The sequence below is a fragment of the Macrotis lagotis genome, chromosome 4 (genome assembly GCF_037893015.1).
Source record: "Macrotis lagotis isolate mMagLag1 chromosome 4, bilby.v1.9.chrom.fasta, whole genome shotgun sequence".
Classification (NCBI taxonomy): Eukaryota; Metazoa; Chordata; class Mammalia; order Peramelemorphia; family Peramelidae; genus Macrotis; species Macrotis lagotis.
This window is the reverse complement of record NC_133661.1, coordinates 230,220,627-230,247,642: the sequence shown is the minus strand read 5'-3', so window position 1 is coordinate 230,247,642 and position 27,016 is coordinate 230,220,627. Positions and strand designations below refer to the sequence as shown.

At 37.7% G+C, this 27,016-nt stretch overlaps 1 protein-coding gene across 2 annotated transcripts in view; it reads right to left on the bottom strand.

Moving 5' to 3' along the window:
- The window catches only part of GALC (galactosylceramidase), a 77,246-nt gene extending 53,761 nt beyond the window's left edge, over nt 1-23,485 (bottom strand). Inside the window, exons 1-4 of one of the 2 annotated variants that reach the window (XM_074235584.1) lie at nt 23,212-23,485; nt 13,864-13,932; nt 13,563-13,626; nt 9,329-9,442 (exon numbers count right to left, since the gene is read on the bottom strand). In XM_074235584.1, the coding sequence (XP_074091685.1) occupies nt 9,329-9,442; nt 13,563-13,626; nt 13,864-13,932; nt 23,212-23,439 (475 nt within the window). In that variant the 5' untranslated portion in view covers nt 23,440-23,485. Of the gene's footprint in view, nt 1-9,328; nt 9,443-13,562; nt 13,627-13,863; nt 13,933-18,099; nt 18,189-23,211 lie in introns of those variants that run through there. The other variant, XM_074235585.1, reaches the window with a different exon arrangement.
- Between the last annotated feature and the right edge of the window lie 3,531 nt (nt 23,486-27,016).

Sequence of the window (27,016 nt, the reverse complement as noted above, 5' to 3'; positions counted from 1 at the left end):
TTACTAATCTGAATTTATTGAAAAAAAAACATTTAGGAAATGTGCTGATTGCTTCAAAAAAGACAGAAACATTTTAAGAATTTGGTTGGGTCTATTTAACTCTTAGCCTCAAGTTTAATGTTGGTAATAAATTGGTATAAACTCACCAAAATATCATTAAATGATTACTATATTGAGTGTGTGTGTGTGTGTGTGTATGTAGAAGAATGAATGCATAGATATGCATATGTCATTACTATTACTATTACTTGCAGTTGAGATTCTGGTCAGAGAGTCCTTTCCAAGCAAATCCTTCACCCAGAAGATGGTCATCTACCTGAGAGTCAGTGTAGCTTCAGAAAGGGCCAAGGAACCAAGATAATATAGTTATTTGATACCCAACAACTCCAGGAGAAATACCAGGGGCAATGCAGAGGTCTATACACAAGGTTTATTGATCTGAAGTAGGTGCTGTGGAGTACTTAAAGCTTAACAGAAAAGGTTAAGCATCTCAAGCCATCACCAATATTGTTGACTGTCTTGACTCTGAAGTGTGATGTCCATGCAACTCAGCTTAAATCCAATTAACACGTTTTACCATTCCTATCTTAAAGTCCTGTGTCAATAGGCAAGTGATAAAGCAGCTGGTGTGGATACCCTAGGAGCTGCAGTCACAACCCTGCACACTGGTGGAGCAGCAAAGCAGGATTTGGCCGATCTCTGGGTGTCTGAGCAGTCTTTTAAGGATCACATTGCTCAAGTCCTTGTGAGAGGAAGGGGCCAAAAATTGTCAGCTTACTCAACTCTGGCCTGATTACTCCAACAGGCAGTAGGCCCACCCTGAGGCTGAGACACAAAAATTGCATAAAAACTTCTTCAAAGATGATTCCACTCACTATCAGGACACTGAATACACACATTTAAAATCCTAAAAATCAGGAGACTGAAAGATAAACAGCTCATGTGAGAGAATTCAGCAAGTTATCACATCCAAATAGCAACATCGAGTGAAACAAAAATGGAAATGATGGTCAGCTTACTGAACTTGGAACTGCTTGCAGTAAAGGGGAGTGCCACAAAGCTGGTGTAGGTCTTGCAATTAAACTCTAGTCTACCAACTTGGATGCCAAAGGAGTAAATGACAGTCTCATGAGGTCAAAGAAAAAGTAAATGAAAAGACCCTTATCAATGTGCCAAAAGAGGATAAGATTATAATTCTGAGCAATTTTAATGCTAGAGTAGGCTTTTTAATGCTAGAGTAGGCTCAGACTACTGGACATGGCAAGGAGTCCTTAGGAAGACTGGTATTGGAAACAACAGCAATGGTCACTTACTACTGAAGACTTGTGTATCTCATGACCTTAACATCAACACTGTCTTCTGTTTACCTAAATACAATAAAACTTTGTGGATGCACCCTCACAGCAAACACTTGCATTTAACAGATTATGTGATTATAAGAAGTAGAAACAGACAAAGGCAATAGAGTTCTGTATAGATAAGATCATAGACATATCCTCTCTAAGCTAAATAGTCACATTCTACCAAAACAGCAGACCCAAAGCAAAATGATTACCAGGAGACTGGAGAGCTTTTCTGAGCAGGAACAGCTTGTTGCTAAACTTGCAGGAAAAGTGGAGCCAATACACAATTGGCAATAAGAAAGAAGAAAAGCAGATTTGGTTCAGAGATTTGGTTTACAGGACTGCATTTGCTCATCTAAGAACACTCAAACATCAAGATTGGTTTGATGAAAAAGATGGGGAAAATATAAAAGCTGCTAAATGAAAAATGAGAATTCCACAGGATTTAACAGCAAGATAGTTCATCCACATCTAAGAAGGCAGCATTTAATTCCATCAGAAGTATATGATCCAACCATTCTGGAGACAACTTGGAACTTCGCCCAAAGGGTTATAAAACTGCGCAAACCCTTTGATCCAGCAATACCATTACTAGATCTGTATCTCAAAGAGATTGCAAAAAGGGGGAAAGATCCATATGTACAAAAAGGGGATCCACATGTACAAAAAAGGGGATCCACACATAGCTCTTTTGGTGATAGCAAAGAATTGTAAATTGTCGGAATATTCATCAACTGAGAGTAACTGAACAAGTTGTAGTATATGAACATAATAAGAAATGTTTAGCAGGCCAATTTCAGGAAAACTTAGACTTATATGAACTGATGTTGAGTGAAGTGAGCAGAACCAGAAGAACATTGAACACTTCAACATCAACATGGTGCAATGATCAACAGCCTTAGCTCTTCTGTAATACAGCAATCAAAGACAATTCTAAGAGACCTGAGATGGAAAATGTCAACCACATACAGAAAAAGAATTACGGAATCTGAATGCAGATCAAAGCATCCTATTTTCAACTTTTTAAATGTTTTTTTTGTTTTTTCCTTATTGAGTCTTTTTCTTTTGTTCTACTCTTCTTTCACAGCATGACTAAAATAGAAATATGTGTAACAAAATTGTATATTGATAATCTACATTAGATTTCTTGCTATCTTAGGATGGGGGAACAGAAGGGCAGGAGGGAGAAATCTTTACAAAAATGAATGTTGAAAATCATCTCTCAAGGAGGGGCGGTGCCAAGATGGCGACAAGAAGTGATCCAGTCTTAGGCGCTCTCTGATGAAACTTGAAACTAAGGACTCTAACTAAACTTTCGAGAGACAGAACCCACAAAGGGACCCAGTGAGGCAGTTCTCCTACTCAAGGTAACCTGGAAAAGAGCAGAAAGGCTCTGCTCCCCAGGGTCAGAGGGGCGGCCCACCAGAGTGAAAGAACTTCAACCTCCCAGAGGCAGCCCCAGGGCACTGGGAGTCATGGCTCACAGCAGCGGGGGAGTCCCCTGAGCTCCACCCCGAGAAGCACCGGGCACAAAGTGGGGGGAACAGTGGGGGACCTCTGTCAGAGTGAGCACTTGGAGCCCAGCCCTCAGGGCACACAGAGAGCAGCTTGGTCTTTCAGCAGCACAGATCAGGAAACAGAAGCAGGCAGAGCCTGTAAGCAGGAGCCCCCAGAGCATGAGCCCATTGAGCTGAGGGAGGGGAGTGAAGAGAGACTGCAGAGCTCTGTCCTCTGCCCCTGGAACAGGACTCTGGGGCTCTGACCACATTCAGATCCTGATTGCAGTCTAGGTCCCTCCATAGAACAGCAGGGCCCCCCCAACCTCAGCCCCGTGTCAGGGGGAGGTGCTTATGGTCATTCACAGACCAGGAGGGAAGACAGAGCCTCACACACTGAGACCCTTGTGGGAGTGTCCCAAAAGCTCAGGAAGCACCCCAAAACCAGGATCAAGCTGGGAAAATGAGCAAGCAGAGAAATAAGAGGAAGACCATTGAGAAATATTTTGCATATGAGCCCAAGAAGGATCAAACCACTCAGTCTGAAGATGAGGAAGCACAAGCTCCTGCATCTAAAGACTCCAAGAAAAACAGAAATTGGGCCCAGGCTATGACAGAGCTCAAAAAAGACTTCGAAAATAAAATGAGGGAGTTAGAAGAAAAACTGGGAAAAGAAAGGAGATGCAGGAAAAACATAAAAATGAAGTCAGCAGCCTAGGCAAGGAAATCCAAAAAAATGCTGAAGGAAATAGCATGCTAAAAACCAGCTTAGGTCAAATGGATAAAACAGTTCAAAAAGTTATTGAGAAGAAGAATGCCTTAAAAAACAAAATTGGCCAGATGGAAAAAGAGATAAGAAAACTCTCTGAGGAGAACAAATCCTTCAGACAAAGAATAGAATTCAGGGAGAGTGATGAATTTACCAGAAATCCGGAATCCATACTTCAAAAACAAAAAAATGAAAAAATTAGAAGAAAATGTGAAATATCTCACTGAAAAAAAACAACTGATATGGAAAACAGACTTAGGAAAGACAATATTTTTTTTAGTTTTTTGCAAGACAAACGGGGTTAAGTGGCTTGCCCAAGGCCACACAGCTAGGTAATTATTATTATTTTTTTTTTTTTAGTTTTTGCATGGCAATGGGGTTAAGTGGCTTGCCCAAGGCCACACAGCTAGGTAATTATTAAGTGTCTGAGGCCGGATTTGAACTTAGGTACTCCTGACTCCAGAGCCGGTGTTCTATCCACTATGCCACCTAGCCGCCCCTAGGAAAGATAATTTAAAAATTATTGGAATACCTGAAAGTCATGATCAGGAAAAAAGCCTTGACATCATTTTCAAAGAATTACTACAGGAAAATTGCCCTGATATTCTAGCAGCAGAGGGCAAAATAGAAATGGAGAGAATCCACCGATCCCCCTGAGAAAGAGATCCCAAAAAACCAACCCCTAGGAATATTATAGCCAAGTTCCAGAACTCCCAAGTCAAAGAGAAAATATTACAAGCAGCCAGGACACAGTTCAAATATCGTGGAGCTGCAGTCAGGATCTCACAGGACTTAACAGCAACTACATTGGAAGCTCGTAGGGCTTGGAATATAATATACCGGAAGGCAAAAGAGCTTAGAATGCAGCCAAGAATGAACTACCCAGCAAGGCTGAATGTCCTCTTCCAGGGAAAAAGATGGACTTTCAATGAATGAGGGGAATTTCAAATGTTCCTGTTGGAATGGCCAGAGCTGAACAAAAGGTTTGATCTTCAGATACAGGATTCAGGTGAAGCATGGAGATTGGAGGAGAGGGGGGAAATATGAGGGACTTAATGAGGATGAACTGCATGTATTCCTGCATAGAAAAATGACACTGATAATACTCATATGAACCTTCTCAGTTAATAGAGCAGGTAGAGGGAGCTTGTATAGTTGAAGCACAGGAGAAAGCTGAATTCGAAGATAAAATATGGTGTAAAAATGGAGTCAATAGGAAAAGGGGAAATGTAATGGGAGACAGAAAAAGGAGAGGGGGAATAGGCCAAGATATTTCACATAATAAGATTTTTTTTATTACAATGAGCTATTGCAATGATATGGAAAGGGGGAGGCAAGGGGGAATGAGGGAACCTTTGCTCTCATCAGAGATGACCAGGAGAGGAAACAGCATATATACTCAATGGGGTATAGACATCTGGAGTAAGAAGGAGGGGGGAGCAGGGGGAAGGGGTGGGGATGTGAATAAAGGAGGAGAGGATGGACCGTGGGGGAGAGTGGTCAGATATAATACATTTTCTTTTTTTACTTCTTGCAAGCAGCTGGGATTGAAAGGCCTGTCCAGGACCATAGGGTCAGGTGGATGCTGGGCCTAAGGGGTGGTATGGGGGCTCAGGGCTTCTTTGCCCCAGGACCAGGGATCTGTCTGCTGTGCCACTCAGTTACACTACAGCAGAATCAGAGTGAAAGGAGAGAGAAAATATAGTACATGGTAGTGGAGAAATAAGAAAGGAGGGAATTGCGATCAGCAATGGCAATGTTGGAAAAATATGGAAGCAACTTTTGCAATGGACTTACCATAAAGAATGCAATCCACCCATGACAGAGTTGTTGGTGTTGGAACAAAGACTGAAGCACATTTATTATTATTATTATTATTTTGGGGGAGGGTGCAGGGCAAATGGGGCTGGGTGGCCTGCTTGGGGCCACATAGCAAGGTGATCTTTGGGTGTCTGAGGCCGGATTTGGACCCAGGTGCTCCTGGCTCAAGGGCCAATGCTCTGTCTGCCACCCAGCCATCCCTACTATGATTACTATTTTATCCTATTTTATTTTGGGTCTTTTTTTTTCTTCTTTTTGGTTTTTGCAGGGCAGTGGGGATCAGGTGGCTTGCATGTCATACGGTTGGGTGATTGTTGGGTCTAAGGGGCTGGATGTGGGCTCGGGTGCTTGTAGCTCCAGGGCTGATGCTTTGTCCATTGTGTCACCTGGCCATACCTACAATTATTACTATTATTTTTTTTAATTTTAATTTTTTTCTCTCCCCTTTACTTTATCACCCAAGCAAGTCTATATTCATGGGGGGAGGGGGTATTTTGTTTACTCTTAAACAAGAATATTTTATTAATGTAAAAAAAAACATTTGTACAAAATGAGAATTAAAAAATAAAATAAAACAAAAAAAAGAAAATCATCTCTCCATATAACAGAAAAAAAATTTTTTTAATTAAAAATAAAGTACAAGTAAAGCTTAAAGAGATTTAGGATTGATGAAATTCAGTTTAAGGTCAATATTAACACTCCAAAGTGCTTTTATGAAACCCTTAAAGCTATTTATAGGCCAAGAACCTCTGGTGCATCTCAACTCCTCAATGATGATGAAGTTACATTGGCTAGTGTTAGGGACATGATCCTAGAGAGATGGATTGAACACTTCTAAAACGCAGTCATCAATCAATGCTGAAGTCACTAACTGTTTACCTCAGTAGCCAATTCCTCCATATTGAAATAACAATTGGGCGGCTAGGTGGCATAGTGGATAGAGCACCGGCCCTGGAGTCAGAAGTACCTGAGTTCAAATCCAACCTCAGACACTTAATAATTACCTAGCTGTGTGGCCTTGAGCAAGCCATTTAACCCCATCTGCCTTGCTAAAACTAAAAATAATAATAATAATAATAATAATAATAATAATAATAATAATAATAATAATAATTGAAGTAGAAGTTATAAAAGTCATTAGGCTCCTTTCAAGTAGCAAAGTACTTGGTTTTGATTCTATTCCAAAGAGTTGCAATATCAAAGGTTCATTGTTCATAAAAAACCAATTGAAATTTTCCAGTTAATATGGCATGAGAAGATTACCCCCAGGAGTTCAAGGACATCTCCACTGTCCATCATTATAAAAGTAAAGGGAATAGATTGTCCTGTCACAGTCATAGGATTTTTCTCTCTTAGTCATTACTGGCAAGATTCTTGCCAGAGTCCTCCCTTAATAGGTTAACCCTTCATCTGGAATATAGTCCTTCACCTGAAAGCTAGGGTGGTTTCAGAAAGGGCTGAGAAATGGCCAATATGGTGTTTGCTGCCCAACAAGTCCAAGAGAAATGCCAGGAGCAAAAAAAAAAAAAGTCTATACACAATGTTTATCATTTTGATCTAGGTCTTTTGATTATGTCAGTCATAAGGATTTGTAGAAAATTATATCAAAAGTTGGTTGCCTCGAGTAGTTCATCAGTATTGTACATCAATTTCAATTTGGGATACTTGTCCAGGTTCTAGATAAGGGACAATGGTCTCACCCTATCCCATTCACCAGTGGAGTGAAATAGGGTTGTGTGTTTTCTCCCATGCTTTTTTTAGCATGATGCTTTCAGCATTGATGTCAAATGAAAAAACACAGCATCAAGGTCAACTACCACACTGATGGCAAATTCTTGAATTTGAAAAGGCTAAGCTAAGACCAAAGTAGAGGAGTGTTGGAGCATGATTTTCTGTTTGCAGATGATTGTTCGCTCAAGGAAACTTCTGAAGGTGAGATGCAATAAAGTGTAGATAGATTCTTTGCTGCTTGTGCTAATTTTAGCCTAACAATAAAGACCAAGAAAACACATCAGCCCAGCACTACACCATCCATATGTGGAATCATCTGTTACAACAAATGAAAAAGTTTTGAATACTGTGAATAGGCTTACCTCGGCAGTATACTTTCTAGGGATATACATATTGATAATGAGGTTAACATGTGCATTGCTAGAGTTAGCTCAGTGTTTGGAAGGCTTAAGAAGGAAAGTGTGGGAGAGAAGAGGTATCAGACTGACTACCAAACTGAAGGTCTACAAAACCATTTTGTTGACCTCACTGTTGTATGCCTGTGAAATGTGGATGGTCTACTAGTGTCATGCCAGGAAATTAAATCACTTCCATATAAATTTTCTTAAGAAGAATCTGAAGATCATCTGGCAGGATAAAGTACTAAATAATGAGGCCCTTTCTCAAACTAAACTGCTGAGCATTCAAACTCTACTGCACTGGCCACGTTGTTTGAATGACAAACTTTTCTTTGCCAAAAAAGACTATTTTATGGAGAACTTATATATGGCAAGCATTCACAGTAGGGTCAGGAAAAAAACAATACAAGGATTCATTTAAGAACTTTGGAATCCATTATGCAACATGGCAGACACTGGAAAAAGACCCCTCAGCATGGGTGCCATGCTCAATAAGTAAAGCAGAGTTACAATAGCTCAAAGGACACATGAGATGCACAAATTTGCAGAATTTGCCCCAAATGTTCACTTAGCCTATTTGGACCTGCCCTGTGGTGAAGCCTTTTGAGTTTGCATTGTTCTGATCAGCACAGCTGAGACAAAGTGTACCTTGAATCCAACAGAGTAATATCATTTTGGTCCTCTTCAAAAACAAAAGACAACAACCAACCATTATATAATACGATAAAAAAATGTAATATAATTATTGCATATATATTACTATTTATATAGATAACTTAATGATCTCTTGGTGAGATTTTAACAATATATTATAATATATACATATATGTATTAATACACATGCATATATACACACACACACACTGGAGAGGAGGGGGGCCAGCTGGAGGGGGGAACTAGTACACACAAGTAGACAACATGACAAACTAGATTTAGAATAAAAGGATCTGAGTTTGAATTCCAGCTTAGTCACTTAGTAATTGTATGACCTTAGATAAGTTGGCTAACCATACTAAACCTCAGTTTCCTCATTTTTAAAATGAGACATTGGCCTATAAGACTTCTAGAGTTGGGGCGGCTAGGTGGCGCAGTGCGCAGTGGATGGAGCACCAGCCCTGGAGTCAGGAGTACCTGAGTTCAAATCCAGCCTCAGATACTTAATAATTACCTGTGTGGCCTTGGGCAAGCCACTTAACCCCATTTACCTTGCAAAAGAACCTAAAAAAAAAAAAAAGATTTCTAGAGTCCCTTTGCAGCTTTCAAAACAATAACAAAGATTTAACAAAGATACCAAATCAAAACTCATACTGGGCATCTTTAATGTACAAGGTGATATCCCTAAGCAAGAATCTATTATCTGAGTTTCTCTACTAGGTCACCTTGAGACTAAACTTATTCTGATGTTGCTGTAATTGTTCACAGTACTGGTGAAAGTCCTTTTCTACAACTACTCTGAGTTCATGAAATGCATTCTAAAAAAATGCCATGTGACTTTATAATCACACCCTGTTCTAGAAAAAAAGACTGATATTAATGTTCATCCTTTGAGAAATTTCATTTCAGGAATCATCCAAGTCCTCTGAGATCATCCCCAATGAATGAGTGAGTTAAGCAATCAGACATGATTCCAGATGACATTTGATTGATTTCCAAAATCAAACATTTTCAAAGAATAAAAAATAATACTATTATTATAAAGTAATAAGAACTTTTCTCATATGGATCATAATAAGCAGACTCTGAAATAGAAACAAAAGTTACAATTCTTACCAATAAGTTTAATATTGGGATTCCTCTTCTTAGCTTCCTTCATTAGCCACCATTCATAGCCCAGAAAATAGTTCTCTTTATTTGCATAATGCATATGAGAGGGTTCAGTGCCATCTAAATAGAATAGAGGGGGGAAATGAGAAACAAGTTTTTAGTTTACAGCACTCCAACTAAGCTTGATTCAGTCAAATATGTACTTCTAAGAAATAGCATTCCAAGGTTCAAATCTGAAATTATAGAATAACTTTCTAGGAAGATTTCTTTAATGTTCAAAACTCAATTTTTAGTCTTTAAACCATTTTGAGGATTTTTTAGGTTAATTAAGCAGAAATTTATGCAATAACAATGTCACTATAAAAACAAACATCTTTGAAAACTGTAGGAACTATAATCAACCCAATAACCATTCATGACTCCATGACTAAATAACTGACTTAGAAAACCACATATTAACATTAGCTATGTTTTTATTTTTATTTTGTTAACTATTTCTCAATTATATTTTAATCTAGTTCCTGAAGTAGGGGTGCAGACTGCAATGGCCCACATGTGCAAACAGTCACATGGTTGACAGCTGTAATATTGCTCTTTACAGGGAAGTGAAAGATTTAGGGGAAAAATGTGTCTGTGTGTGTGTGTGTGTGTGTGTGTGTGTGTGTAGGGAAGAGAAGAGGTTGAGTGTCTCTGTGATTGTATGTGTACATTGCATGTACACAGCCACTGAGGGAATTTGCTTTGCTTAACTACATACATTTCTTATATGGAATTCTTTTTTGTTCTTTTTTTGTTCTTTCTTTTTTCAATAGGGTGGGGATGAATGTGAAAAGAAAAAAAAATAAATTTCAGTTAACTTTTTTTAAGAAATGGAGAGTGCAGAGCAACTAGGTGGCATAGTGGATAGAGCACCAGCACTAGAGTCAGGAGTACCTGAGTTCAAATCCGTTCTCAGACACTTAATAATTACCCAGCTGTGTGACCCTGAGTAGGTTACTTAATTCCATTGCATTGCAAAAAAAAAAAAAAAAAAGAATCTTTAAAAAGAAGAAATAGGGAGGGGGCGGCTAGGTGGCTCATTGGATAAAGCACAGGCCCTGGAGTCAGGAGTACCTGGGTTCAAATCTGGTCTTAGACACTTAATAATTACCTAGCCCTGTGGCCTTGGGCAAGCCACTTAACCCCATTTGCCCTTGCAAAAAAAACCTAAAAAAAAAAAAAGAAAGAAATAGGGAGTGCAAGAGACATGAAATATTGCACTGTGTACTTTTATATGAGGCCATGGTATTGCTAGCTTGATATAAGTTTTTTGTTTTGTTATGAGACATCTTTCAAAGTAGAAGTAATCTATAAAAATGTCTGTACTGCAAAAACAAAAAACATCAAAAATGTTTTTAAATGACATTAAAAAATTATAATAGCTACCATTTATAGTATTTACTATGTATCAGGGACTGAGCTAAGCACTTTACAAAATCTATCTTATTTGATACAATTACCCTGGAAGGTAGATGCTGTTATTACATCTATTTTGCAGATGAAGAAATGAGTAAAAGAGAGACCAAGTAACTTGCCAAGGGTGACAAAGATAAGTGTTTCTTTCCTAAATGCTTTCTCCTCTATAAGTTTTCCTGATTCTCCAAGTAGTTAAGGTCCCTCTCCCTCAGAACTCAAAGCACCTTTTGCAATTCTCCTCTTCTCCTCAACAATACATTTGGATGACCATAATATACAATCCCATTTCATCCCTTGATTAGACTATTAGTTCCCATGACTAGACTACTAGTTCCCATGGGACAGGGTCAAAATCCTCTCTAAACTTTGTATTTCAACAAGAGCAAAAGTCATATTCACTAGGCATTTTATACACTTTTGATGAATTGAATTCACATTATCATGGAACATGATACTATGGTCATGAAAAAAAGCAAAAATTACAAACTTATAGTATGAAATTTACACATCATATCATAGGAACTACTCTATTACATAATGTGAAATATCAGTCCTGGCCTTTCTGAATTCAACTGAGGGACAATCCTAATTCCATTTTCATCATCTTCATATGAATTTTGATTTTCCTCAACTTTCAGCTTCATTTTTCAGCTTGTGCTGAAAAAAAGAAAAATCTTCATTCTGTATGGGCATAGTTCAGAGTTCCTAATAGTTTTACAGAGGCTGTTATTGTTTTGGGAAGACTAGAAGAACATAAAGAAAAAATATACCAAAAGATAGCAAGCAAGTCAGTGATTTTAATGGGTTCAGAGCAGTCCTTAAAGTCCTTATTTATATTACAGTTTTCTGTGTTTGTTCTTATTTTATGAACCTATCTTTGTTAACTGAAAAGAAAGCAATGAATTTTGGGATAGAGTTATGCATACATTTCTTTTTAATAAGTAATATGTTTAATGATCACCAGAGACCTCAAGAATTGTTTGTTGTCATATTTGTTTTGACTTCTGACCACATGGTTAGCATCAGGCTGGATGGCAAGTAAAAAAATGGGTAGAAGCAGTGGCTTAACCTAGTCTATTCTGTTTCAGTGTAGACTTTTTCTTCTCATAAGAAGCAGATTTCAGGTTTGTGAGCTGAGCATAAAAAGTCTTTTGTCTACCTAATTTTCTCCCAGTGGGTAGCTGGTACATGGGTCCCTTTGTACTCATATACACAATATGAATTGTTTTCATTTGGCAATGACAGCTATTACATACTAAAGGGTTATATTATGGTCACTAAGGGAGGGAACGAGGTGACCTTTGAATTTCTTGGCATATAAAAAACATTTGTTTTTAACAGTTGTAATTGTTCTCTTCTCTTTCCTTGCTTTAATTTAATGTTTAATGTTTAAAGAATTTAATACTTAATCTCGACTACATAGCAAATGGCTTTCAGTCACTTGCCCTATCCTACTACAAGGAAATGAGTTGCTATATTTTGACTGTGCCAACTGTTTTGGCTACTATGGTCCTGGCTACCATTGTCCTGGATTCTACTATCCTGGATCCCAATCTGAAGGAATTTTTGGTGTCCCTAAATTATGTTTTGCCAGAAGGAGGAGGAGGAGTTCTCAAAGAGGAGCTGTTCCAACCTGCCGTGCCACTGTGGACCGGTACAAGGAAGGTGTCCATGTCCTTGCAGAGGCCACTTTACATCGTTAGGCCTCTGTTCTAAACATGCAAAATGAGGGAACTAGAATAGATGACTTTCAGGTTCCTTCTAGTTTTCAATCTAAATGAGTTCAGTTTACAGTTTAAGTTTTGTTTGGAAAATACAATACAACCTCCTTTTGATGCATTTCAGGAGATTCACAGTTTAAAAGTTTTGCTTTTCAGAGCTTTTATTAGTCTTCTCAAATACCAAAAACAAATTATGTACATCAAAAAAATCATAGGCCTCCACCAATGACCTACTTATTTTAAGTTAATATTCTTTCTATAAAATAAGTTTCTATATAACAAAAATGAATTTCCCATAGAGTTTATTATAATGGGATCTAACCTGTAAAAACGTCCCCTACATTTATCTTTTTTTTTAATTTGAAGTCCAAGGTTTCAAAAAGTATTAAGCTAGTACTATATGCCACATATATCTAATAAAAACAATAATATAAAAGCACATGTGATTTTAAATTTTATATAATTCCATTGTAACTAATTTACTTTTCTAAAGATCTTGTTTTCATCAGAAATGTGATTTTAAGTGACTCCCCCTTCTTTCTTAGCATTTTTCTATCATAGATGTCTCTCCATTTTTTTTAATTTTTCAGTGAATTTCAAACTTTACACTTTGATCTACTATCTTTAAAAGCCCCTTAGGTCCTTTCCCATTAATTATTTAAATTCAGTAAACCTAAGATCAATCTGAAAAAATCAGCTTCAAACAAAAATATGTTAAATTATAAAGATTTCCCAACCAAGATCTCGCATCCAACGCTTCATGATCCCAATTGAACTTTTCTCAGCAAAAACACTGTAGTGGTTTGCCACTTACTTATCCAGATTATTTTACAGATGAGGAAACTAAGATAAACAGGGTTAAGTGACATGCCCAGTCACCCAGCTAGTAAGTGTCCAAGATTAAATTTGTATTTGGGTCCTTCCTGGCTCCAGATCTGTCACTCTATCCACTGTTGCCCCCTAGATGCCCCAAGACATAAAGTAGGAATTGTCTATATTCAAATACAATGAAGTTAAATATAGACTGCACTGCTGAAAAAGTCCCATTTTCTCAGAACTCTTACCTGTTGTCTGTCCATCACCACCTATTTCCACTTTCAGAATATGTAAAGAGGCACCAAAGTTTGGCTAGGGAAAAGAATTAACAGTATTAAATGTCCTTTATTTTATCATGCTCAGAGAACTTTATTATCACCTAAATTTTATAAGGCAAACAAGATAAAATTTAAAGCAAGGCAGAATTTAAATTTATAACCACTTTTATGACAGTCAATTCCAAGTGGCAAAAAAAAAGGCATCACTTTCAAAATTTAAAGTTCTCAAACAGCTCTTAACACAACCATTAAATGTCTCTTTTAACATTACCTTAAATAAATAATCCAGTATTTCAGAACGATATGTTTCAGGGTAATTGACCAGAAGTCGGGAGGTTGCCTAAAAGAGTTCAAAGGAAAAAAAAAGCTAAATATTGAAAATTTTTTTAAAAAATTAAAGACACCTAACCAGATACCCAACCTGCCCATATTTAACCATGTTAGTAGTATAAGTGGATTCAGTTACTACCCAAATTAGAATTTGGGGGATCAAAGAGGAAGAGTCGAGAGACTATTCAGTTTCAAACTGAAGTCAATTTTAGTCCAGGTTAAAAAAAATAGGCAAATAAAAATGAAGAAGTTATTGCTCTAGCAGATAATAGTTCCTGGAAGGCTGCTGCTTTTTTGTTTGTTTGGCAAGGCAATGGGGTTAAGTGACTAGCCCAAGGTCACACAGCTAGGTTATTTTTCAGTGTTTGAGGCTGGATTTGAACTCAGGTCCTCCTGATTCCAGGGTCAGTGCTCTAAATACTACACCACTTACCTGCCCCCAACACACTATTTTCTTAAGTCTTTTTGTAAATTAGTTTGCAATTTGTAAATTATCTAGGGGGAACACAGTAGGACAAGTCACTATAGTTTCAACAGCAAAAAAAAAAGAAAGAAGCAATGTGCAAAAAGTCTGTCTCATCTACATCAGCAAAAATAATCAGCACTCAGTTAAACTCAACCATGAAATGACCACAGCATGTCAACAATGTATTGTGCTATTTGCCAATAAAAGACATTTTAGAAGCAGTACTTTTGTATTAAGGAGTCTAGTATAATACCTCTGGGTCAAGCCTCTTTTCTCATCTGTAAAACATACTAATAAAATACTCTGCTTACTTCAAAACTGTTGTAAAACAAAATGAGGCGGGTGGCTAGGTGGTGCAGTGGAGAGAGCACTGGCCCTGGAGTCAGGAGTACCTGAGTTCAAATCCGGACCTCAGACATTTAATAATTACCTAGTTGTGTGGCCTTGGGCAAGCCACTTAACCCCATTTTCCTTGCAAAAAAAAAAAACCCAAAAAATAAAAAAATAAAAAAACAAATGAGGTAATCTGAAAATTCTCAAAAAAAGTATGACTATACTAATAAAAGATGTCATTAACAAGGGTTACAAAATTTAAAAAAAACTTTTCAAGAGCATTATTAGGTCCTGAGACTCTCATTTTGACTTATGTGTCTTCAAGTTTTAATTTTTAATACCTGAGTTTTAAAGAGCTCTCTTCCTAGTTCATGAAATATTCATTATTTAATTTTAAGATTTGAGACTATTAAAGAATTAATCTTTCCTCTTTAAATTATTACCTTTTACCAAGTCATAGCCCACATACTGCCTAATCCTAAAAAAAGAAAGGTGATGAGGTCAAAAAAAGGGTAGAGGAAAATAAGATTGTAAAAGTTATAAAGTTATAAAGAACAAAGAACAGTTAATTCCAAGATGTCTGGGTAGGCAAATTTTATGATCTGTAAATCACAACCAAGATTTCACTACAAGATAACAAACCTACAGGGTCATCATTTAATTCTGATGACTTTTTCTGGTTCAACTAATTCAATCAGATATTCAGCACTTAACTTGAAGACCTCCAGCAAGCAAAAACCTACTACCTCCTAAAACAACCCCAAGCACTTTTGTCCTTCTGTACAGGCCCTTGCTTTGTTCTTTTATGTCTTTTTTAAAATTTAAATTAATTAATGAAATCCTTGTGCATCCACAAAGAGGTCAGTCATCACATAACTAATCCCCCTTTTCCTCCTGTTTCAGAACTTTGTTTCTCTTTGTTTCTTTAGAATTTCACTCTGTTCCTTTTCTAGATTTACACCTGTTGTAGAATTTTAAACCTAAGGATTCTACAAGTCTTTTTCTTTGAATCCTATGAAATCAGTACTCTCAAAAAGAGATAGCAAATATTCACTAGCTTTTCTTGTCATTGCTTGCCTCAAATTCTAGGGCAGAGCAGTACCTTCTGACCAGGATTCCCTTCAACAACCAATTCCTTTTGCAGGAAAGATTCAATTCTAGGCTAAAAGTGCTTTTAATTGATTCCTCTGCCTTTTAAATGATATTTCTCATTAAGGTGACAAAAAAATTATTAGCTAGTTTGCTTTGGACAGAGAGAACTCTAATAGGTGCCTAGCAGGCTTATGATTTGTTTACCAAAGATCTTTCTGTCCAGTTACCCTGTACCACATCAATGACAACTGGGCTTACTTCTGTGATGCTTACTACTAATATTCTCTACCAGGCTTCCCCACCCCACTCTACTTCCTAGATTGCCTCACAAAAGTATATCTATTTAAAATATACACTGCTACTTTTGGGGCGACTAGATGGCACAGTGGAGAGAGCACTGGCCCTGAAGTCAGGAGTACCTGAATTCAAATCTGCCCTCAGACACTTAATAATTACCTAGCTGTGTAGCCCTGGGCAACTTAACCCCATTGCCTTGCAAAAAAAAAAAATCCTAAAACAATAAAATAAAATAAAATAAAATATACACTGCTACTTTCAATATGATTAGTGATTAGAGAATATAAACAAAAATTTTCAAAAAGAATTGAAAACTATTAACAACCACATGATGTATTCCATATCACTAATAATGAGAGAAATGTTCATCAAAACTCTGAGGTTAGATCTCACAACTGACAAATTGGCAAAGAAAACAAAAATATAAAATAGTCAACGTTGGAGTAGTTTTAAGACAACAAGAACACTAACACTTTGCTGGTGGGACTATGAAATAGTACAAATATTTTGAAAAGTAATTTGGAATTACAAAAAATGAGTAAAATAAACTATCCCTATACTTTGATACAGGGATTCTACTACCAGACATATACCTCAAGAAGGTAATTGAATTAAAAAAAGTCTCCATAAATACCACTAATAGCAGCAGTTTTTGTGTTACAAAAAGAACAAAAAACAAAAAAAATTGGCTGGGGAAAAAACAACAAATAGTGCTGTAACAAAAGCCCACATACAATGAAAACCTTAGCAACTTAAAAACTTAAAGTTAAGTAGAGCCAGGAAAGCAATATACACAATGACAACAATGTAAATGGAAAGAATAATCACAAAGCAAGTGAAAGTGAATTTGCAAAAATTATAAAGCTCTTTAAGCATGGTCCCAAAAAAGCGATATGAAAAGATATACTTTTCTGGAGGAAGATGTGGAACATTACAAAAATTGTCAGATTTTTTTTTCAATGAATTTATTAGTTTGACTGGTTTTCTGCTTTTTCATTCAAAAAAATTCATGTGATATATGTTATGTGTGCTAGTTCTTTGGAAAAGGAAAGAAGAATAAAGGGGAAATTGAGGCAATTTTAAAAAACTATATTAATAAAAATTTATTTTAAAAACAACCACTGAAAGATTTCTCCAAAGCACTAATAATAAGTGAAATGCAAATCAAAAAAATTCTGAAGGTTTTATCTCAGACCAAGCACATTAACAAAGACAAGAAAAGAAGCAAATAATAAATGTTAGAAACAGGTCATTTAAAAATTATCCATACTAATTCACTGTTGGTAAAGTCATGAAGTATTCAATGATTCTGAAAAGCAATTTGAAATTATTCGAAGAAAATTACTAGTGTCTATATATTTTGTTTTAAGATAGTTCTTAACTCAGACCAGTCCCTTGGTAATTAATTTTCCATATTGTAACAAAATGAAACTCATAGGTCCTTCAAGATTCATTTGGCCAAAACAATAGAAGAAAATTCAACAGATGCATCTTTTCAGGGATAAGGATCTTTTTTTTAACACCTAGAAATTGGGGCAGAAAGCCCAAAGTAATGGGAAGCTTTCAGTTCTGTCACGCTGAACCTGCTGAGTTTCCCAGCTTGATGACAACAGCAAGCCTGTAATGATGTTGCTCAAGCCCAAACACAGGTTTGGAACTTGAAGAGCTCAGACAAGAAAAGCAGCCTCCAGACTTTGCCCTGAAACACATTATTTCAGACACATTACAAGTTTACAAGTCCCCAACCTGAATTGTCCCTGCTATCCTTGAATAACATGATATTCAGTGCCTGAAAAGGCAGAAGAAGGACTCAAGAGGACACAAAATTGGACCAAGCAGAGCCTAGCTATTTTCACCAGGAGTGTGCAATCTGCTCCCAACACAAAGTCTAAAGTCAAGCAGAAAAACTAGTAGAAATGAGCCAACAACAACAACAAAAAAAGCATCCCACCATCAAGGATTAGGGTGGCAGAAATAGTCAAAACATACCAAGAAGAAAATGATTGTACGGGCGGTGGCTAGGTGGCACACTGGACAGAGCACCAGCCCTGGAGCCCTGAGTTCAAATGCAGCCTCAGATACTTAATAATTACCTAGCTGTGTGGCCTTGGGCAAGCCACTTAACCCCATTTGCCTTGCAAAAACCTAAAAAAAAAAAAAAAAAAAGATAATGAGAACAATGAGAAAACATACCAAAATTTGGGGGATGTGGTAAAAAGTAATGAAAATGTATATCTCTAAAGATTTTGGCAGACAAATAGAAAAATCAACGAATTTAAATATCCCAATTAAACACCAAAATAGGAATCCTGAAAATCAAAGACAAGATAAACAAAACCGAAAACAACAAAAAAAATTAATTTATAAATAAAAAAGCAAGCTGATTTTGAGGGAACAAAATCAATAAAATAAATCATCAATTTGATTTAAAAAAGAAAGAGGAAACCCTAACTGGTAGTAATAAAAATGGAAAAGAATAGAAAGCATACTGTCTCAGCCAAAATTTGATCTAGGATGTTCTTGACTCAAGGCTAGGTACTCTCCAATGTGCCTCTTCATTGCCCATAAAATAATCACAGGATAGAATACATGGGAATCCACCCACCCAAATACAAAGAACAATAGAAATAGAACTACAAAATACTTTTTACACAAATAAAGATCTAAACAAATCTAAAAAATATTTATTACTATAAAGTACAGGCTGAATCAAAAATAATTTTTAAGCAATATATTTATTCAGGGAATAGGAATTCAGCCATATGAATTATTATTCAGTCATATGAATTAAACCACAAAAGGATGACTTAATGGAGCTAGAAAATAGAATAATGAACCTCAAAGGAAATCATGAAAAAAAGTGGGAGATCTTCAAAACAGTCACTATCAAGATGATGGGATACTGGTAAAGACAGCGAATGATCAGTGGAATAAACACAAGGAAGCAAAGGAGCACAATCACTCTTGTTTTCTTGATAACCCAAAAAATCCAGTTATTGAGATAGGAATTCACTATGACAAAATCATTACAGAACCTGAAAGCAGTCTAACAGAAATTAGGTTCAACCTACCATCACACTCGGTATACCAAGATAAATTCCAAATGGGTACACAAATTAAATATTTAGTGTGACATTATAAACAAATTAAAGAAGTTACTTGTCAAGATTCATAATAATAATAGCAGCAATAGCTAATGTGTGCACAGAGTTTACTGAAGAATGGGAATTATATATATAAATATAAGCAATTCCCTGCCATTAAGGACCTTGTGAATGTAGTAGGAAAAGAAATCAAAGAAAGTTTAAAAAGGAGTGTCAATCTGGAACGTTATGCAAAGTTCAAAAATGAATCATTGCTCCTGCTCAAAATGGAGATGTTGGGAGGAAGCCAACAATGAAATAAGGGGTTTGTAAGAAGAGAAAAGGATGCATGATGAAAAAGTCCAGAGAGTGAATCAAGAAGGTAGCGGAGGAAGAAATCTGCTGACTCAGTATTACTACTAAGTAGGAAGATGAATAGCAACAGTGATGCCAAAAAAGTTCTTAAGATACAAAGCATAACCAAGGATTTAGCACTAAATTTCTGGCTCATTTCTCTGATGAACAAAACATTTTAATATGAAAGTTGAACTAGGGAGCCTAATACCAGAAGGTTAATTTGATCTCAAAGGAATCACCAAAAGTTAATATCCCAAATAGGCCAAGACTTTTTCCCTAGCTTATGATTCAGAAAAGGAAACAAGATCAGTAAAATAGTGTAGTAGTATTTGTATATGTGTGTATATTCTTTCAAAAAAAAAAGGTATTGTTTTTCTTTTGAAATCTAATTTTTTTTATCCAGTCTCAGATACCTAATAATTACCTAGCTGTGTGGTTTTTTGGCAATCCACTTAACCCCATTGCCTTGCAAGAACCTTAAAAAAAAAATTAATTTTTTTTAATGAATGAAATCCCACCTTTTCTCCCTCCAACCTCCTTACCTCTACTGAAGGAAAAAAAAAAAAAACAAAGAAAGCTTATTAAAATGTTTTGTTCATCAAAGAAATGAGCCCAGAAATTTAGTGCTAAATCCTTGTTTAGGTTTTGTATCCTAAGAACTAATAATAATCAGCAAATAAACAATGAAGTGTAAGTAAGGCAAAGATTCTTTAAAATTTACCAAGAAACCTCTAGGCCAGGAACCATCTATCCAAGATGACCACACTGAACAGAGAATATATTTATACATTAAAAAGAAACAAGGGGATCATTAAAACTTCTGGTGGTCAGTAAATCTGGTTACACATTTGCTCACATATGTCATCGTTATAATGTTGTTATTGAGAAGAGGGCAATCTATATCCTACTTGATTTAATATTTAACAAATACCAGTAACCTATGTGGTTCTCATAAAACTATCATCAGGTTTTCCAGGTTCTAAACATCTGTCTTCCTGTGATTGTTAAAACAATGAACAATGAGAGAATTAGAAGTTCTAAACTCATAATTCTCAGTTACAGATTGAAAATTTAGTCTTTGGCCAATAGTTTAAATTATATTACTGTTAAAAATTAACTTTGACAGTCTTTATAACAGATAATTTACAATAAAAACCTCCAGTATGAAAATTTATTAGAAGTTCCATTTTAAAGAGGGGCTCAGAAGAGCCTAACTTATTTATACTTGAACTCTTTGTGACTCCATTTGGAGTTTTCATGACAAAAATACTGGAAGGGTGTGACATTTCCTTCTGATTCATTTTACAGATGAGAAAATTGAAACAAACAGGGTTATGTGACTTACCCAAGGACAGACAGCTAGTAAAAGTCTGAGAGTAAATTTGAATTCAGGATTTTCCTGACTCCAGGCCTAGAGTTCTATTCACTGTGCCTTAACTGAATTATAAGCTAAGGAAAAATCTTGGCCAATTTAAGTCTATTAACCTTTGGTGATTACTTTGAGTTCAAATTAGCCTTCTGGAGCTAGGGTTCTCTAGTTCAACTTGTTTATTAAAATGTTTTGTTCATGAAAGAAATGAATCCAGAAATTTAGTGCTAAATTCTTGTTTTAAGCTTTGTATCCTAGAACATTTTGGCATCATCTATTGCTATTCAGCTTCCCACTTAGTATTTACACTAACAGAGTTAGCAGATTTCTCCCTCCCTACCTTTTTGGTTTAAAAGCCCTTTTGAACAAATCTGCAAGATTTTAGGTAATTTCATTCTTACCACCCTAGCAAGGCATATAACAACACAAGAAGAAGTCTATTATTTTTACAGGTTAAGCTATTACCTGCCAGATATCCTAATCTTATTCTTAGGTAACATCTATTTAAAACCAATTTCTCACTTCCCTAATGTCTCTCCCTGCTAAAGCTTTCAATCTGCAAGTGTTACAAAGACTTGTTCTAGTTCCAAACTTTGACGAATTTTAACATTTCTGGAAGTATAATTTATGCCCCTATGAATCACTGGAATTGTATAAAATAAATAAGGAGCTGTTCTGTCAGGTAATCACATAAGTATTCCTCAGCACACCACTTGTTTGTCTTTCCTCATTGGAATGCAAGTTCTTAAGGCAGAGAATGTACTTTTTGCTTGCATTTATATCCCCGTTCTTCAGTAGTAGACACTATATATATACATATATATATATATATATATATATATATGCACAATCTTCTATATCTAATGAGAGCCTATCTTGATATTTAGTATAAGATGTTAGGCTGTACCTGATATTTGCCAGACTTTTAGGTTTTTCCAACAGTTTTTATCATAGATCTTTGGGGGTTATCAAAAAAACAAGGCTACTATGCCCCTTTGCTTCCAGATGTTTATTTCACTGAATGACCTCTGTCATCTTGATGGTGATTGCCTGAAGCCCTCCTACTTTCTTCCATTATTTCTATAGCGATTCTTCACCTTTTATGACTCCAGATGAATTTCATGATTCTATTTTCTAGCTCTACAATCTATAAAAATCTTGTAGTCTGATTTTTAGGGTACTGAATAGGAAAAATTATTCTGGTTTGGTCTACCTATTTACAATGAATATCTTCTTCTGACCATTATTGTGCGAACTTGTTACCTGACATCTCTTATGGATTCATATTACTATTCAGAAGACAAGCAGCAACTTGCTCCTAAGATCAAATACAAAACCCTCCTCTAGGGTCAAAGACATAACTTTACCCTTCAACTCCACCCCCTCCATACCACTTTGCCTGACTCCTTTACTTCTATCCTACCATAGTATCCTTCCAGGAATCTGGACAGTGTGTTTGGATTCTTCCCTAATTATGGCCTTAATTATTAGCCACCCATGGAGATTCACATTTCAATAGGATAATAGCCTCGGCCGCCCAGGGAAGTGTTTGTGGGAGGTAACAGGGGTCAAGCACTTTTGCAAACTTTAAAATCAGTAAAAATATGAGCTAAAAATAAGCATTTCTTCATACGTATACTAATAATTTACTCTTAGCAACCTATAATTATGAGATGTGCACGCTGCCTGCCTCCGCATCTGCATCTCCCCGAGGGCGGCACAAAGTAAGTATTGATTGTTTGATTCCTCCCTGGTCCCGGAGGTATCGAGTGGGTCGACTCTGCCAAACACCGCACTAAGCCCTGGGCTCCAAAGAAAGGAAAGAGCAAGTTCCAAAGATGACACCGAGGTGCCCAGTGCCCGCCTTTCCCCGGCCGCTTGCCCAGGTGGGCTGTGCTCCTCTCCCGCCGGATGCCTCTCCGAGATTATGCCCCCGCCCAGTCGCGGCGTCCGGGGCTGGGGAGGGCAGACGCGTCCTCGGGACCCCCAAGGGCCCAGCACGGCTGAAGGATGACGCTTGCTCAACTTTGCCGCAGCTTTACAGCCGGTGGAGGTGCTTTACGGCCGGAACCCGCTGCCCCGAGGGCTGGGGGCCGCGGGGAGCGCGCTGCGGAGGCGGCTTCCGACGCCCGCCGCGCCTGCGCAGGGGGAGCGGCCCCCGCGCGCGCCTCCACCCCGCGGGTCGCGCCGGACCGAGGCGGGAGGCGGCAGCGGCGGGAGACACCCCCCCCGGCCGCCGCCCGCCGCCCCCCCCCCCCCGAGAGCTCTCGCCAGCCCCCGGGCGGCGCTTACCCCGCCGCCGCTCAGCCCGCCGACGCCGTCAAACACCCGCCCGAGCCCGGCGTCATCCAGGGCATAAGCGGCGGAGTCGCGGTGCCAGCGCGCCACGTGTCTGTCAAACAGTCGCAGGAGGGACGCAGACGCGGTGCTGCCGGGCGCCGGCCACAGAAGCGGCAGCAGCGCCAAAAGTAACCGCCCCTCCGCCGCTTGGCGGCGGACCCGAGCCTCGCAAACCGCCATCCCTCGGCAGGTTCAAGCCACCAGGAACTCAGCAGGCTGGCTACCGGCCATTATGATGGTCACATGACTCCGCCTCCAGCAGCCACCTGACCCAAAGAGGGCGGTAGATGGAAACCAGAAGCCGGGCCGTCGCCATGTTGGAAGAAGGCTGAAACCCAGTGACGAAGCTGACGCCATCTTGGTAGAGGGTAGGCATGGAGAGGCCGAGGAGACAGAGGGAAAAGGAAAGAGGTAGATAGATGATGGATAGATAGGTAGATGGATGGATAGATAGTTGATAGATAGGTAGATGGATGGATGGAGAGATAGATAAATAGATGGATAGATGAATAGATAGGTGGATGGATGGAGAGATAGGCAGATAAATGGATGGATAGATAGATGAATAGATAGGTCAATAGATGATGGATAGATAGATGAATAGATAGGCAAATGGATGGATAGATAGTTGATAGATGGATGGAGAGATAGGTAGATAAATAGATGGATAGATAGATGAATAGATGGATGGATGGATGGAGAGATAGGCAGATAAATGGATGGATAGATAGATGAATAGATAGGTAGATAGATGATGGATAGATAGATGAATAGATAGGTAGATGGATGGATAGATAGTTGATAGGTAGATGGATGGATGGAGAGATAGGTAGATAAATAGATGAATAGATAGCTGGATGGATGGAGAGATAGGTAGATAAATGGATGGATAGATGAATAGATAGGTAGATAGATGATGGATAGATAGATGAATAGATAGGTAGATGGATGCATAGATAGTTGATAGATAGGTAGATGGATGGATGGATGGAGAGATAGATAAATAGATGGATAGATGAATAGATAGGTGGATGGATGGAGAGATAGGTAGATAAATGGATGGATAGATGAATAGATAGGTAGATAGATGATGGATAGATGATTAGATAGGTGGATGGATACATAGATGATGGATAGATAGGTAGATAGATGGATAGATGAATGGATAGATAGGTAGAAAAATGGATGGATACATAGATGGATAGATATAGATAGATAAGAAAGATAGAGGTAGATGGATGTGAGATAGAGACAGACAGAAAGATAGTAAAACAGAAAGACTGCTATGGATAGATGATAGAGCAATAATGGATAGAAAGGTAGGTAGATGATGGATAGATAGGCAGATAAGTGGATGGACAAATGGATAGATAGGTAGATGGATGGATAGATAGATGGTGGATAGGTAGATAGATGAATGATGGATAGATAGAGGTAGATGGATGAGAGATAGAGACAGACAGTAAGATAGTAAAACAGAAAGACAGCTTTGGATAGATAGATGATAGTTAAGATAGACGGATGGATGATAGATGAATGATAGATATATAGATAGATGATATGATGGATGGGGTGTGGATGAATGATAGATGATAGAAGAAGGATAATTGAGAGATGATAGATGAGTCATGGGTGCATAGTTTCATAGATGCATAGAGAACTAGGTACAACACTAGATACATAGATGATAGAGGCATAGTTAGATATATAAATAGATCCAAGATAGATGATAGAGATAAGATCGATGAATTAATAGATAGATAGAAAGGATTTTGGATCAATTTACAACGAAGTTGAAAGAACAAGCTGTGACAGAGAGAGCTGGATTTTTGAGACATTTTTTTAATCTTTTGTTCTTTGTAGGTTTTGGGTTTCTTTGGATCCCCAGGACTTAACACAAAGGCTGGCAGGGTAGTTGATTAATAAATGCCAGTTGACTGACTGGCTTAACACTTATAGTATTGAAGCAGGAATCAAGCCATTATTTAGCTTGCATTTAATATGTGCCAGATATTGTGCATTGTCAAAGATTGTAAGGAAAAAATACAACTCTGCCTTCAAGGAGCTACTTTCAAATGTGGAGCCATCAACCGGCAACTGAAACAATTCAAGGCTTCTGAGCCCATGGAGCCATTTTCCTTCCACTCCACTGAGGAAGGATTCAAACATTGTCCAGATTAGATTTTTTTTTCCCAGGGGAACCTATTCACCTAAAAAGGATGATCAGACTCCTTTTCCCCACATTCTTTGGTTTTTACACTCCAACAGAAGGAAGAAGTTACTTAAACTTAGGTTTGCCTCTTGTTCAGAAACTCCAAAGGGGATCTGTAGGAAGCCATTCAAGATTCAAAATGAGTAGATACAAAACTCAGAATTTATTTCCTTCATACAAAAAGTTCTCCCAAGCTCCTACAGATAGATACTTAAACAAGTAGAAAGTACTAACTACAGATATGACAGAAAATTGAGACAAGCATCAGAACATGGAACAGGTTACAGAACTGTTGAATGAGTATTACTGAAGCAGGGCACAGAGAAATGATTGTTTTGGACTTGAAGGTCTACCCTTTTGGTGCAGGAAAGACTAGTGCATAGAAAGCCACCTATCCACACTGAGTACTGTCTTAGTCACTCCTTGGAGGGCTGTCCCAAGACATATATACATACTGGAAAATACCTGGAGCCAGGTGCTAGTCCACTCCCCAAGTATCATCCTTATCCAACCCATTATGGAAATGCCTTTAAGCAGGGTCCTCTGGAGTGGAGCTCTCTTTTCTTCTTTGCAGAGTGGTCACTTTTTCTCTTGTAAGAGAGAAACCTTGTGCTCCTGGCCTATGCCACTGCAGCAATACAGCCCCAGTTCCATGTAGCTGGATTTATGTTGATCTAAGCCTTTCTTCTTGACTCTCCTGGTCTCCCTGCCATTTCCTTCTCTCTTCTTTCCTCTAAGTTCTTTTCTATGTTTATTCTGGGCTTGTAACTAAATTCCTTCCTAGGTCTATGTTTTCCTTTGAATTGCTTGTGCTTGTGGGCCTTTATAAGTCTGTGAATAAAGATCAGAGTTTTTTTACAACTCCAGAGTTAGTCTTGAGTTTTTTACTGCTATTTGTGGTGACATCACCAATTTCCCCATCATCATTATTATATTTCATCTAAACTTAACAGTAATCAAACAATTTCCTCAAAGTCTGTCTTCTGGAAAGCCAAGCCAAAACTTGGGTTCTTTGTTTAGCAGTATCTTCTCTGCTTCAGAAACACCTCCAGCTAACAGTAAACTCCAACTGAGGACCTATTGAAAACATAAGGTTTTTTCTGTTAACTCTGAAAAATAAATGACCAAAGAATCATAGTTACATACCAGCTATTAAGTATAAAAATACTATAATAGAGCTCACAGGTTATGTACTTTCTCTGAAAAATAAAATAAATAAAATAAAAATAAAATACCAATGAATTCCTAGAGATTATAAGCAAAGGGCAACTGGGTGGCAGAGTGGGTAGAGCACTTGAAGTCAGGAGGACCTGAATTCAAATCCAGCCTCAGATACCTAATGATTCTAGCTTGTGACCTTGGGCAAGTCACTGAACCCCATTGCCTTGCAAAAAATTAAAAAAAAGATAAGCAAAAAAACTTTATTCCATTAGAGAAATCAGACACATGTGCCAAGGTATGTTCTAGAATCTAGGCTACAAAAACGTTGAGGCCAAGCAAGCCTTAATACATAATAGTTGTGGCTAGACAAAGAATCAAGCAGTG